General features: G+C 45.5%; 1 protein-coding gene across 3 annotated transcripts in view; it reads right to left on the minus strand.

Annotated features, from left to right (window-relative positions):
* Positions 1–342: 342 nt before the first annotated feature.
* Positions 343–15,709, minus strand: part of CHST11 (carbohydrate sulfotransferase 11) — a 286,336-nt gene continuing 270,969 nt past the window's right edge. For all 3 annotated transcript variants that reach the window (XM_079937162.1, XM_079937161.1, XM_079937163.1), the window contains one exon: positions 343–5,566. In XM_079937162.1, coding sequence (XP_079793288.1) covers positions 4,712–5,566 — 855 coding nt within the window. In that variant the 3' untranslated portion in view covers positions 343–4,711. The remainder of the gene's footprint in view (positions 5,567–15,709) is intronic.

The following is a 15,709-nucleotide window of genomic DNA, read 5'->3' on the forward strand; positions in this document are numbered from 1 at the left end:
GCTTTGAAGGGCAGGTCTACAACTTCGGAACCAAAGACAGGCACTTAAGAGAGGCGTGTCGTCGAGTGCCACAACTCTGAAGGCACATCAACTTAAGTTTGAATACTGGCTCTGCCACCAATGCCCTTTAGCCTTTCAGGGCCTGTTTCCTTATTTTTCACGGGGGCGGTAGCCTACATGATCAGGATGGGCCTTCTAATGCATCACTTTACAAAGAATTTGCAGACAAAACAGGAATGAAGAAAGCTTCTATTCATCCACTAAACAGAAAGGGCTTGGCTCTATGGAGGTCTTTGCCACGGCCAAGACTGCAATGCGGTCTGCATGTGCGTCTCTCCCACTCCATCCTCTGATACACGTGAGCAGGACCCCGCACATGCTAAGGGACACAGGCCAGCCCACCCCACCTCTGCAGTCCTGTCAGTGAGCCGTGAACAAACCATACACAGAGAGAAGCTTCTTTTCTTTCTTCAATTTAATTGAAGTTACTTAGAAAAATAATCAGACTTGAATGGCTTTTCCTGGAAGAAGGTTCATGAACATTTTCACGCTTTTGTTGGCAATGTGGAATTCAGCTTTCTTGAACAGTACAGTAAGATACAGGGAGAGTTTTCTACAACAGGCCCTCTACTGCACACAAATATGTAAAAAAAGAAAACCACACTCCACAAAGATGTTAAATTATATGTCCATATGCCATACTGAGCACGCTCCTAAGAAAATAGTACGGGCAGCCCCTTCTGTACCTGACAAAGGGTAACAGAGTGAAATTCGCCCGTTAACGGCCGAAGGTCAAGCTGGTTGTAGATCCTGCTGCCTGTTCATAGGGTCCAGTTGGTTGTGATGGAAAAGGCTGGAGGAAATACTGGTTGTGGGAACTTTGGGGGAGTGATGAGGTCAGTCCTGCTGACATGAGTGGGCAAGAGATTCTGGTCCCCAGGATCGCACAGAACGGGGCAGCTCAGATTGCGTGTCTCTGTAGGGGATGGTCAGGCTGTGAGAAATCGGCTCTGAGCCCCACCCATCAGGGTCAGAGTCCCTCGGCTTCTGGCCAGGTTAGAACAGGGACTTCTGCAATCACTACCTCAGCAGTGGTCCAGACCCCACCAGCTAAGGATGTTAGGGACTCGCTTTTGTTCTGGGTATTTTCTACCAGTAGGGATCAGACCCTGGTGCTTCCACGCCTTTGCCACCAGGACACTGGTCCGACCGAAGTTTCCACTGCCCGCTGCTGTCCTGTGCCATACAGCTGAACAGGCAGAACCGTGAAACTCACCTGGTGGACAGATGGGAAGGAAGGTCCCCTCTGAGACACCAACAGGTCAGCAGACTGCCCTTCTTCCCAGACCAGCTGGGAAGGCAGGGAAGGGGGCGAGTCTGAAGCAGCTGCAGGAATTCAAACCCTGTGGCTAATATTCTACAGTTTTCCAACCAAAGGGACAGGTTAAGCAGGAATGTCCTTGTAAATACAACTTTGTACCTGGTTTTGAAAACACAGCAGCACCTCTGAAAAGTGGCTCGAAGATGGGACACCTGCCTGTACTTTTCTCCAGCTAAGCATGCAATAGAAAGCGTTTTCAAACAGTCTTCTTTAAAAAAAAGGAAAAGGAACGAAAGAACCAAGAACTTTTGTTTCCCAGGCACATTTTCACCCATGGATTCTTTTTAACCAAGGACACAGAGTACTTTCTACATTCTGCAAAAACAGTTGAATTGATTTTTTTTAAAAAAGTTTTTATGCCATTAGAAAATAAACTATGAACACAAAACACGAGGAGAAAGAGCCCCTCATTGCCGAACCATACCGCAGTATCGTCCCCTGAAGGACACCCTTTCCCTCTAGAGCGAGAAGACGAATGAAGGCATCACAGCTGATCAAAGACGGAGATGTGGAAATGCAAAACGCGGGAAATCCACGTGAATTTCCACTTAAAGTACTAAAAGAACACTGAACAATTCCAAACTATAGAATCGAAGGAGCATTCAGCAAGGGTTGAGCTCTCTCGGCTTGCACTGAGCAACCTCAGGCTTGAGCACTAGGGGGACCAACTGAGGCTCTGTGCCCCTCCCCCATCCCTCCTTCTGTCAGCACCACCCAAGACTCTTCGGGCACTCCCTTTGGGAGGGAGGGAATCGTGGCCCATGCAATATCCAGGATTAGAACCATTGCACTTAAGCAAAAGTTGAATTCATTTGATAAAGTACCTTCATTGCTACAAACCAGGTGGAGACTGTGGTGCTGTTTTATTGTTGTTTTGTTTTGTTTTTGGAAGCGGGGTGTCAGGGAAGCAGTTTTTTATCCTTGAAGACCTCAGATGTGCTAAAGCAACCTAGCCAAAGAATATTCAGTGGAACGCTAGCTCTCTGAGATGATCTGCAAAATAGAGCATCCCGCTCAGAGAAGGTCAGGAAATGCCACCGACTCCACCAGTGATGCTCTTGGGAGTTCACAATGCACAGCACGCATTCAAGGCTCTGAAAAGTCCTGCAGAAAGGAAATGGACTTCGCTCTGTTTCCCAAGGATATTTGACTACAAAACCCTTATTTTGCATCACACCAACTTGTGTCTGGGGAGAACCTGTGTTCTCTGAAGCACATTATCAGGAAATGCCAGAAACCTCTTTCATTAGCAGAAGCTTTGTTTCTGAGGACAGTGTCCCCTGCCTGGAAACAGGGTCCAGGAATAATTCCAAGGACAGCTGAAGTCTGTCACTCTACTTGGTAAAACACATTGCATAAATCTCTGTTTGTCAAGGGTACAGTTGACGTGCCCTTCGCAAAGGAGAGAGAGCTTAGAAGAAGGTACACACCATCTTATAAATAGCTTTGGCCGCCCTCTCCGGTGCACACCTCGCTCACATTCAATAAAATAATTTCCTCCGTGAGACGTGGCAGCTGCCGCTCACTGAGCTGGCTGTGAGCTTTACAATACAATTTTAATAGCTTCTGTGAATAAATTATTTTTTGTTCGTTTAGAATATTCTTCTCCCCTCTGTTCTATACACTGCATCAAAAACAAAAAGCAAAACTTACCCACACCCCATCCCACCCCTCCCCCTATTATTAGAACTATTATTATTATATACAGTATCTGCTACCAACTCATTCACTAGCTGTAAGAGGGATGTGGCTCAAACTTCAGCGGAGGCATTGGAAATGAGAAGCATGTGCAGACGTTCATTAGCAAGGAACAGGGAATGGAATGTTTCCAGCCTTCCAGAGGAAAATGGCATGGGTTACCATCACAGAAGGCTGTCCTTGCTGATCATTGCTGGTGGTTGCAAAGGTGCCGATGGTTTCTTGGCCTTTGGAGGAGCGGATATGCATAAGTGTACAAACAGTCCGCCTCTGACCTTCACAAGGAGTAGAAATGCCAGGCCATTGCAAATCCTCCAATGTCTGAGTCCTGCCACAAAATTTTAATCTTTTACATGGCAAAGAGTAGAAAAAACACTTCTAGGTGGAGACCTTAAAGCTGGGCTGGAAATGACAGGAGGAGACGATCGGTGAATATTCCCTTTCCTTCACCCAAGGCAGACATCACTAATCAATCACAGCACTCTTCCATGCTGTGCCTGGCAAATCTGTTCTGGGGCTTAAAGGCAGATAGATACTACCAATAAATTGGAGTGGGCATTTGACAGGAAACATTTTTGTCATCTCTTATGTTGGGCAATGAGCTTGGATTACTCACCAAGTGGCCTGTTCCAAGCACGTGGTTTTCAAATTTGGGCCATAGAAAAATGCAAATTTGTAGGGATCCTGAACCTTCTGGGGTGGTTCGTGAATAGTCCAAACCTCATGTTAAGTCCATGAATATCAGGGGTTTGCTAACTGTCAAGCTGGATACTCTGCGTCCACGTAAAGCTTCTTGAGGGCCAAGACTATTGGTTTTGTTTAATGCTCTATCCGCAGGGTCTAGAATTAGGCCTAGCACATAGTAGTTGCTTAATAAATACTTGTTGAATGTAAAGCAACAGCCACTTCACCTTCATCACAACTGGCACTGCCAGTTAAAAAAATTCTGTAGAAAAGCCTATTCTACCAGATTGCTAAGTCTGGTGGGAAAAAAAAAGCTACAATCAGCTCTCTCCTTGGGTTAACAAAAGAAAAATCACTTTTCTTTCGTGTGAGGAACGTTTGGGTCGACTGAAATCAGTTTGGAATCAGTCCCTTGCAAAGGAGCCTCTTTCTATTTATTTCTAGCAGAATTTCAAGAACGGTGGTATCAACAGACAGCACAACGGTTGTTATCACAGTGACTCTCTGAGCGGTTAATAAGGAGAACATTCATGCCCCTGCACGAGCTGCTGCAAGCACAGAACGAAACATAGATTTCTTCTGCAAAGACGTTAGAATCTTGCTGCCACAAAAAGAAATCTATACAGAGACCATGTTTAAATAACTATAAATAACATTAATTAGAATTTATGGGATGCACAATTCATGGAATTCACCCGAACACAAAGAAACCTCTGAAAGTGTCGGGGGATTCATGTCTAAAAAACAAGGACACCCATCCTAGTGCCCTGCAAAGACAGCCGTCCTTCCCTACTAAGGATTTTAAATAATTCTCACTATGCTGCTCGCAGCATCATCCCCAAACAAATATTAATTTACAAAATAACCCAATATCCATAGAATTCTTTTGACAAATAAAAATCTTAAATTAAAAAGCACGATTCTCGCCCCTCTCCCCACCTCCACCCTTCACTCCAATTTCAGGTAGCTTGGCACTGAGTAATTGAACATTAAAAAATCGAGTTTGTAGACTTCGTACAGCTGCGTCTGGTGCTCTGAGCTGATGTTCTGGAAGAACTCTGTGGTCATTTCATCAGTAGTTCTCGTGGACTTGGCGTAGGTGGGGAACTTCAGGTAGCTGCCCACGCCCGCCAGCTGCAGGACGTAATTGGAATCCTCCTCCAGCGTCTCATACTTGCCCACGAGGTCATAGTGGATGTGGCACGGGTGGCAGAGGGAGTAGACGGTCTGCCAGTGTTCGTTGAAGGGCTCCTCGCGCTGCGTGTGCGGGTCTATGAGATAGGCCACGAACTCCTCGAACTTGACGTCGTCGCCCTTGCGCAGGGCCTCCTGCGTGGCGTTCTTGCGCTGCCGCCTGATGATCTTGGTGCCGTAGCGCTTGTGGAAGGAGGTGTTGTATTTCTGCGTGAACTTGTTCCGGTAGGCGGACACCAGCCTCTCGAAGGGCTCCCGCACGAACAGGAACTTCATGTAGCTTTTCAAGCGGTGGTTGATCTCGGGGATGCTGTACTGGTTCAGGGTCTTCAGGTTGGCCGAGACGTGCGCCTCGTTGGCCGGGATCTCCATGGGGTCGCTGTACTTGCCCCGCCCGGTCAGGACCATCATGAGCCGTTTCCAGTTGGTGCACGCCACCTTGGGCACGTAGCAGTAGATGAGCTCGTGGTCCTCATCCACCACCAGGTGCTTCAGGTCGTTGGGGGTCAGCACCCGCCGCTTGCGGCTCACGGCGCTGTTGGCCCGGCACGTGTCTGTGACCTGGTCCCGCCGCATCTGGTGCAGGACGGCCGTGTTGGAGAGCTCCAGCTGCAGAGGGGACACAAGAAGAAGAAGTACTCAGTACTTGTGTGGGATGTTTACACTGGGCCACATCCATGACACGATGGCCAATGCGGGCCACCAAGGCAGCCACTGACAACCTAAATGGCCCGTCTCCCTTTCCAATTCTCCATCAGCTGTCGGGACTATTTCGGTTCTGTGTTCCACCATGCTTCCTTTGGACAGTAATGATAATGACCAATTCTGTAATTTACCCATCACCCTCTACATGCCAGGCATTTTATCAGAGCTTCATGTATACAGTTTTTCTTTTCTCTGTACAACAAACTCGAACCGTTACTGATTTATTTAACAATATCAAATACCTGCGGCTGTGCCAGGTAGCATGTTGGGGGTGCGGTAATGAAAAAGTGCAACAAGGTAACTGCCCTTAGGGAGCTGACAGTCCAGCTGGAAAGAAAACGGAACTGAGGTTCAGAGATGTTAAGAGAGATCACACAGCGAGAGTCAGTATTCAAACTCAGGTCTGCCTGGCAACCAAAGCTGCCCACTTTCCACTCTAATCTGATGTCCAGGCCTCCAGTCTTCTTGATTAAAGCAGGAAGAAAAGCATGGAGTTCTGGCATTTGTTGATCTATTTCAAAGCAAGGGGATCCAGTTTTTCTACAAGCCTATCACTGTGGACACCTGTTGCTTTTTGCTTCCTCAGTACCAGTGCCTTGATTTTCATCTGAGAACCTGCTTTCCTTCATCCTCAGCTCCCTTTCCTCTCGCTGAGCTGAGAGCATGCACCCTGGAGCTTGGGGTCAGGGAGGAGGGACCACCATGCAGGGAGAACTAGACCGGGAATGAAGGGAACAGAGGAGGGATGAGCAGAAAGACAAGGGGATGTATTCCCAGTGACATCATCTGAATACCTAGCTCCATACGTTGAAACCAGACCCCCAGCTTCTAGGCTTTTGTTGCATCAGTCAATACATTTGCTTTGGTGCAAAAGGCAGTTTAAGTCTGGGTTATATATCCCTTGGAACCATCATATATGGGTATTTACATTTATTATCTTTGAGCTTTTCCTCTCTTTTCCCCATATTCACCCACTGATCCATCCATTCAAACATGTGTCCAGACCTCATAAAGTACAAGGCACTCTGCCCAGCACCCCTGGGAGATATAACCCTTTCCTAAAGGGCTCACAGCCTAGGAGGCACCAGGCCAGAGAGCTGGCGGCCTCAGTAGGGGCCAAAGGGGAAAGCTGTGTGCTCCTCTGAATTCTAGGAGCAAAGGTTTCTCCCCTAAAGGCCGTTCGCTCCCAATCTGAACTAGTTCTCACAGTCTACCTAGAAGAGGCAACATGAGGCCACACTGGCCTGGTGCGCTGCCATCCTGGTCTCCAACCCCACAGACTTTCAGTGGAGTGGTGGCACCCTACCGTTGTCTGGCTTAACGCCATGCCTCCATCTACCCTCCTGGATGTGTAATGTGCTCTTCTTTTTTTTTAATTTAATTTTTTCTTTTATATCGGAGCATAGTTGATTTATAATGTTGTGTTAGTTTCAGATGTATGGGTCTTCTTTTAAATATCAAAGATACTAATATTATGATTAAAGTTATAGAGAGACTGGGGCACCAGGGCTATGGGATAGCCACTCTGGGGCTGCAGATGACATGGTTGCATCCCTGACCCCGGAATGAATGGGGTCCCCGTCCTCATGCTCGTTTTCTGAGGTCCTTCAGAGTCCAGCACCAACCTACTTTTCCCACCTCATTCCCGTTCCTCCCCATTTTATTATTATTATTATTTTTTATTTTTGCGGTACGCGGGCCTCTCACTGTTGTGGCCTCTCCCGTTGCGGAGCACAGGCTCCGGACGCGCAGGCTCAGCGGCCATGGCTCACGGACCCAGCCGCCCTGCAGCATGTGGGATCCTCCCGGACCGGGGCATGAACCCGTGTCCCCTGCATCGGCAGGCGGACTCTCAACCACTGCGCCACCAGGGAAGCCCTCCTCCCCCTTTTAGAACTGAAGGAAGCTCCAAAGAAACAAATGATTCACTCTTTTCCTGTTGGGCCCAGCCACTCCTATCTGGGATTCTTCCCTCTCCCTTTCTGCGAGTATAAACTGGATAATCCATGAAGGCCCAACACACTCCCCGGCCACACAAGTGGAAGAATCATTCCCTCCTCTAAACACCCTCCCCACTGAGCGTCCTTTACAGCACAATTGCCCCGTCTATTTCACGCCTGGTTTTCTCAAGTCGGGCGACCACTTGATTCACAGGGACCCAAAGCCACAGAGCCACTGCCCTCTCCAGGCTGGACTGTGGGTGGTCCAGAGTAGGTAATGTGGAGGGATCAGTGAAAGCCCCCCGCTCCTAAAGCCACTGCACAGGCAAGTCAGTGGAGCCAAGGGCCTGGGTGGGACCCAAGAAGCTGGCCTTGTGTTTCCAACTCTGAACCGCAATCTGTACAATTCATTCTAGAATATGCATAGGGCAATTGGGATGGGCTTAAGTTAGGGACACTGATGAGTTTATGGGGGACCTGAGGGATATCCTGGTGGCCAGTGGAGACAAGTCATTACATCCTGCTTTAGGGCTCTGTGTCTGTCTTCTCTTATGGTTCCCACGACGATGATGGTGTTGGTGATCATGAGCTGGTATGAGACAACAGCAGACAGCTGGGGGAGCTACTCTGTGCCAGGCACCTTCACACCTTCAGGTTATTTAAATACATTATCTTTAATCTTCCCAGCAATTCTCTGAAGTAGATGCTCTCACCACTGGAACTTTCCACACTCAAGGGAAGGAAGCAAACCAAGACAGAGTGCTAATGTTGTGAAAATTCCATGAGCAAACAGGAGATTCTCTTGCTACCTTAGTCTCACAAGCAACTGGGGGAAATCTCGAAGGAGTCGTCACTGCCCTCTCGACGGTCATTCCCCTTTACAATCCTACACTGTCACTCTTCCCTTCAAGAAGTCGAGTCTACTTCTCTAGCCCCTTGACTCTGGCTGGCTGTGACCTGCTCAGACTAGCAGAATGTGTTAGAAGTGAGGACGAGCCAGTTCTGGAGCCTATTATGAAGCCTTGTAGTTCCTGCCCTTTGCGGCCACACCTTCATACCACACTGGCAAAAGTTTCTCCCTGTTGAATGCAAGTACCATGAAGTGTGAACTTTCTCTTTCCAGGGCTGTAGCTCCAGTGCTTGCAAGAGTGCCAGTCATATAGTAGATGGTCACTAAGTATTTGTTGAGTGAATGAATGAATCAGTTACTTATCTCTTCAGGGAAGCTTGATAGGAAAGGGGGAAGGCCCCTCTGTAGCTAAAGAAATTTCCCAATTGTTCATAGATGTCAGAAGGTTCTTTAATAGAGGCAGTAATAGTGATCCCCCAAAATTCATGGGGGACCTCAGAATGTGACCTTATTTGGAAATATGGGTTTTTTTTTTGCAGATGTGATTCATTAAACTGAAGTCATACTGAGTTAAGGTGGGTCCTAGTCCAATGACTAGTGTCGTTATAAGGAGAGAATACAGAGACACACATAGAGAAGGCCACGTGATGGCAGAGGCAGAGGGTGGAGTGATTCATCCACTAGCTAAGAGATGCCAAGGATTGCCAGCAACAACCAGAAGCAGGGGAGGACAAGGAAGGGTGTACGCGTGGAGCCGTCAGAGAGCGCGTGACCCTGCTGACACCTTGATTTTAGACTTCCAGCCTCTGGAGCTGTAAGAGAATAAACTCCTGTTATTTTAAGCCACTGAGTTTATGATACTTTGTTATGGCAGTCCTAGGGAACTAATACAGGAACGAAGCCTTCAGCCCATACCTTTGAGCAAATTGTTATAAAATATAAATGTATAAGAGAGGGTAACATTATATAAGATAATATTTTTACATAGAAGAGTAAGGAAAGGGTATTAGAGCACTAAGTAGAAAGTGGGTAAGATCTGCAATCAGAAGACCTAGGCGTGGGCAAGACCCTTAACTTTTTTTTTTGTAAATTAATTTGTATTGGAGTATATTTGCTTTACAATGTTGTGTTAGTTTCTGCTGTACAGAAAAGTGAATCAGCTATACGTATACATATATCCCCTCTTTTTTGGATTTCCTTCCCATTTAAGTCACCAGAGAGCACTGAGCAGAGTTCCCTGTGCTATACAGTAGGTTCTCATTAGTTATCTATTTTATACATAGTAGTGTATATATGTCAATCCCACTCTCCCACTTCATCCCAGTTCCCCTTCCACCCTGGTATCCATACTTCCCTTCTCTACGTCTGTGTCTCTATTCTGTTTTGCAAATAAGTTCACCTGTATCATTCTTCTAGTTTTTTGCTAAGATAAATTGTCTTTTTCCCTGGTTCAAGCCAAGGGCCCACAGAGCCATATTTGCTTGCCCCCACCTATGTGAATTACGGTAAAATCAAAGATGAGTATAAAAAAGGGGATCTAAGAGGTTAAAGAGTAGTGACACATTGATCTAAAGTACAAAATATTAGCTAGAAGTCTTGCCTGGCTGTCTCTAACTCCCCTGAAGTTAAAGGGGAGGAATGAAGATTGTTTTAGCGGTTACACTTCAAAGACGACTTGGATAGCGGACCTTAAAATGTTGGTGAACTGTTTCATTCTTTGCTTTCTACTTATTATTATTAGTGAAAACTCTTAAAAAGGAAACAGACAATAAACTCAAAACTGTGTTCATTCCTATTTAGTTACTGTATGGGAAGGAGAAGATTCTGTATTATTTGGCTTTAGACTGCAAGAGAAAGATAGTTATGAAAAGAAAGAGCCGTAGTTTTTCTAAAGCAATGGATTAGAGAAACAGGGTCAATTCCTATGATAGACAACAAAAAGGTCTAAGAAGTACCCCAAGAGGCCATCCCTAAACCCAGTAGTGATTTTGGAGGAGGATTTTCAGAAAGACTCTTCTTAGGTAAATCCAGATGTATCTCAATAGAGCTTGAAAATGGGGAAAGGCTGTGAAGATCACAAGATGAAAGATGAAGGAAGAAGACCTGAAGTATCACCTATGGTCAGCACCTGACCACCATTCCCCTAGCAAGAGACAACAGTTCTTAAGAGGCGATCACATCAATGAAAACCGGACTGTGCGTCAGAGTCAGATATTTAAAATACTGACATCAAGGCCTTGACTTGAATCATAACTTCTGGGGAAGAGATTTCATAATCTCTGTCTTTTGAAAGACTCTCAAATGATCTTGGTAATCTCAGCTACTTTAGAAACTACTATTTTATATGTAACTCTCACTTAGACTAGTATGACTTTTTTGGAAGAATTTGAGAAGAACTGACTTGATTCAAAGGATTCTTCTTTGAATGTTTTTTAGAACTCAATAGTGATACCATCTGGTCCTGGGGCTTTCTTAATTGATGGGAAGGTTTTTAGATACTGATACACTCTCCATACTAGTTATGGATCTGTGTAGGTGCTGGCTTTCTTCATGATTTAATTTTGGCCTGTTGTACATTGCTAGAGATTCATCCATTTGTTCTGGGTTATCCAATTTGTTGGCATAAAATCTCTTATAATCCCTTTATTTCTGTGTTGTCAGTTCTAATGTCTCTCCCTTCGTTTCTAAGTCTTCTCTTTGTTTCTTAGTCTAGCTCAAGGTTTATTAAATTTGTGTATCTTTTCAAAAAAACAATTTTTTTCTTATTTTTCTATTTCATTTATTTGCCTTTCTGCTTTAAAAAACTTTTTGCTTTGTGTCTCATGTTCTAGGTTTAATGAGGTTGTGATTTAATCTTTTCCTGTTTAACTTTGGTATCATGTGTATTTTATTTTATTTATTTTTAATTTTTTAACATCTAATTGGAGTATAATTGCTTTACAATGGTGTGTTAGTTTCTGCTTTACAACAAAATGAATCAGTTATATATATACATATGTCCCCATATCTCCTCCCTCTTGCGTCTCCCTCCCTCCCACCCTCCCTATCCCACCCCTCCAGGCGATCACAGAGCACCGAGCTGATCTCCCTGTGCTATGCGGCTGCTTCCCACTAGCTATCTACCTTACGTTTGTTAGTGTATATATGTCCATGCCTCTCTCTCGCTTTGTCACAGCTTACCCTTCGCCCTCCCCATATCCTCAAGTCCATTCTCTAGTAGGTCTGTGTTTTTATTCCTGTTTTACCCCTAGGTTCTTCATGACATTTTTTTTTTCTTGAATTCCATATATATGTGTTAGCATACGGTATTTGTCTTTCTCTTTCTGACTTACTTCACTCTGTATGACAGACTCTAGGTCTATCCACCTCATTACAAATAGCTCAATTTCGTTTCTTTTTATGGCTGAGTAATATTCCATTGTATATATGTGCCACATCTTCTTTATCCATTCATCCGATGATGGACACAGGTTGTTTCCATCTCCGGGCTATTGTAAATAGAGCTGCAATGAACATTTTGGTACATGACTCTTTTTGAATTATGGTTTTCTCAGGGTATATGCCCAGTGGTGGGATGGCTGGGTCATATGGTAGTTCTATTTGTAGTTTTTTAAGGAACCTCCATACTGTTCTCCACAGTGGCTGTATCAATTTACATTCCCACCAACAGTGCAAGAGGGTTCCCGTTTCTCCACACCCTCTCCAGCATTTATTGTTTGTAGATTTTTTGATGCTGGCCATTCTGACTGGTGTGAGATGATATAGACCCTTAACTTTTTAAGCCTCGGTTCTATTATTTGCAAAATGGGAATAGTGCCACCTACCCTGCAGGGGTGTTGATTAAATCAAATAAAAAGTATGGGTTGGCATTTAGACAATAAGATCAAGTCCAGTTCAGAATTTGGACAAGGTATGGTACACTGAAGGCAGTTAACATATATGCATTCTTTTTAAAATTAATCAATCAATCTTTGGCTGCGTTGGGTCTTCCTTGCTGAGAGCGGGCTTTCTCTAGTTGCGGCGAGCGGGGGCTACTCTTTGTTGCGGTGCGCGAGCTTCTCATTACGGTGGCTTCTCCTGTTGCGGTGCACGGGCTCTAGGCACGCGGGTTTCAGTAGTTGTGGCTTGCGGGCTCTAGAGCGCAGGCTCAGTAGTTGTGGCGCATGGGCTTAGTTGCTTCACGGCATGTAGGATCTTCCCGGACCAGGGCTTGAACCTGTGTCCCCTGCATTGGCAGGCGGATTCTTAACCACTGCGCCACCAGGTAAGTCCCTATGCATTCTTCATGAAAGAAGAAAAAAAAAATCCAGGAAAGAAGTCCAGAAATCTCAAAGACAAATTTCACCGGCTCTATAATTTTGTTGCAGGCCAGCCCTAGGTCATGGAGTTCAATTGATATTTAGTTTGAATGGTAAAACTCTGACTTTTGTGATTTCTGAACAGATGTATTCATCACCTTAAGAAGAGCATTCATGCCACTTAAAAAACCAAACCCAAACCAGAACTGTCCTAAAGGAAACAGGACTAGGAAGGAAAAAGGGCCCGTCAATTTTGTCCACTTGAATCACTACTGGACAGTATTGAAGGCAATAAATGGCTAAATGAGCAGAGAAACAAGGGGTCCTCCTTCTTTCCCCCCAGCTTTTTTCAGTTGGAGACAATTTTCTGGCCGTTTCAATCCCCAGGGAGGTAGCACGTCAGATAATACTGCACTCAGGACCGCAGAGCCATGAAAAATGGAAACGATACCACAGCGTCGTTTTACATCCAATTGCAGAGACAGAAAATACCTCAAAGGGGCTTTGGAATGTGCTATTGTGGTTTCTCTCTCTTCCATTTCCTCCTTCTCCACGGCAGTTTAGGTGGCAAACGGTGCACCTGCTGCAAGGAGGCAGCACAGTTTCCCTCAGGAGGGCTTTGGGGCACAGATCAAGAGAATAGGCATATTCTCAATCCTGAGACATATTCCCAATTCCTTCTCAGAGGAAGGAATTCACCCAGGCCTCTAGTGTTGATTTTCTTTTAACAAAATATTTTGTTTTTATTTTAAAACAATTTCAGGCTAGTGTTGATTTAACTTATTTAAAGTATAATGGTACTTAAATATGCACAAATATAAAACTAGGTAGAGAAGACCAAAACAAATGGAAACATTCAAGTGAACGACATTAACCTGACGGATGATGATGTTTACTGGAACCAAAGCCCTACTAGAAACGTACAGGGTACTTGCCGTCTATGCCGGGATAGGCTCTTTGCAGTGTGGCATTCCTCCTGTACGTGCCGCTCAACTTTCCCACTGCTTTCTCATTTCTAGTTACTGTAAAATCCAGCACCCTCTCATATCACTTGACCTTTGCTTGGTCCAAATGCGTCATTAATATATTTTTTGTCTCTGCCCATTTCTAATGAGCCCAAGACAATAAAAATAGAGATACACGTGACTACCAAGACCATCAATGAACACGTGTGCCGTAATTTCACATGGCAGGACTAGGTGTGGCCCTGACAATCCAGAAATGCTTTAACGTTTTTTCAAAATACAAATAAGAATACAAAATAAAAATACAAAATTAATACAATTCTCAGAACTCAGATCCCTGGGAGCTGTATCTGTGGACCCCCTTGTATCTTGGTTTAAGAAACCTGGATTAAGGGGAGCCCTGGACAGGTCAGAGGGAAGAGAAGAATTCTTCACCATCATGGCCAGGATGGGGCAGGAGAGATTTCGGATGGCGGCCTGGGCTGTTGCAGAGATCTCCATTTTTGTTATTAGGACCAACCGCATGTTAGAAATTGTAATCAGGTAAGCAGTGATTTCTAACCTTAAAGAAAATGCAGAACTGGTCATGTCACTTCCACACTTGTCCCCAGTCAGGGTTCACAGGAGCTTTTGTAATGGTCCCAACTCTTCAGCAACTAACAGGTTCCCCGAGTATCAGTTTGACATCTATCCAGGAAGAGGAGGGAGTGAAGAGCATTTCCTTGGTGAGCCCCTTGCTCCCTCGTCAGGGAAAGAAAACATCTGTCTTCTCCAACCATGTTGTATCAGTTTTACAAACAGGGCTTGCTTTTCTGATAATTATCTGAGCTTGAGATCAATCTCTTTCCTTTTTCACTCCCTTTCTCTCCCCTCTTCTTTCCTTCCTCAAAGGTATCTGAAGAGACCATAACAAAGGACATATGTGTAGCATAAAACTGAAAGAGGAAACAACAAATATACTAAAAGGGCTGTGACTGAGCATCTTCTTTGCTGGTGGGCTTCCTGGTAGCAGGGACAAAAGGGGAAACGGGATTAAGTCTCCTTGCTTTTGTTCTCAGAAAGAAGTAGCATTCCAATTGCTTGGGGCAGAAAATATACGCGGTGTTAGGGACTCAGAAATTTGAGTCGAGGAGGGAGATTCTTGGATTCAGTGTGCCCATGCTGGAATATTCAGAGGGTCTCTATCTTGGTGGGAGACGAGTAGCACGCGTCACTACCACCTGTGTCCACAGGGCCCTTCAGCATTCACAGAGCACTTTCACACACCGTCCCACTTAAAGATCCCAGTGGGACTTCTCCAGAACCTACTAAAAGAAAGTTTATATTCAGCAGACCGGCCCGTACTTCCGACCACGTGTCATCTTTTTCTGGGCCGGCTCTGCCAGGTATTACCAATAATACCTCGTGTGAATTGTTCTCAACCTTGAGCTTGCACGGCAGTCACCTGGAGGACTTGTTAAAATGCAGTTTGCTGGATCCAGCCCAAGTCGCCAATTCAGTAGGTCTGGGACTGGGCCTGAGAATCTGCATTTCTAGCAAGTTCCCAGGTTGTCAGTTTGTTAGGGCTGCCATAACAAAATACTACAGACTGGGTGGCTTAAGCAGCAGAAACGGATTTTCTCAGAGTGCTGGAGGTGTGCGCAGGGTTGGTTTCCTCTGCGGTCTCTCTCCTTGGCTTGCGTACGTCTGCCTTCTTGCTGCCTTTTCACACGGTCAACCCTCTGTGCATCTTTACCCCTGGTGTGTCGTCGTCTTTTTTTTTTTTAAAGTACATTTATTTAATTTTTGGCTGTGTTGGGTCTTCGTTGCTGTGTGCGGGCTTCCTCTAGTTGCGGCGAGCGGGGGCTACTCTTCGTTGCGGTGCGCGGGCTTCTCATTGCGGTGGCTTCTCGTTGTGGAGCACGGGCTCTAGACGCGCGGGCTTCAGTAGTTGCAGCACGCGGGCTCAGTAGTGGTGGCGCACGGCCTTAGTTGCTCCGCGGCACGTGGGATGT

Source organism: Stenella coeruleoalba (genome assembly GCF_951394435.1).
Source record: "Stenella coeruleoalba genome assembly, chromosome: 11".
NCBI lineage: Eukaryota > Metazoa > Chordata > Mammalia > Artiodactyla > Delphinidae > Stenella > Stenella coeruleoalba.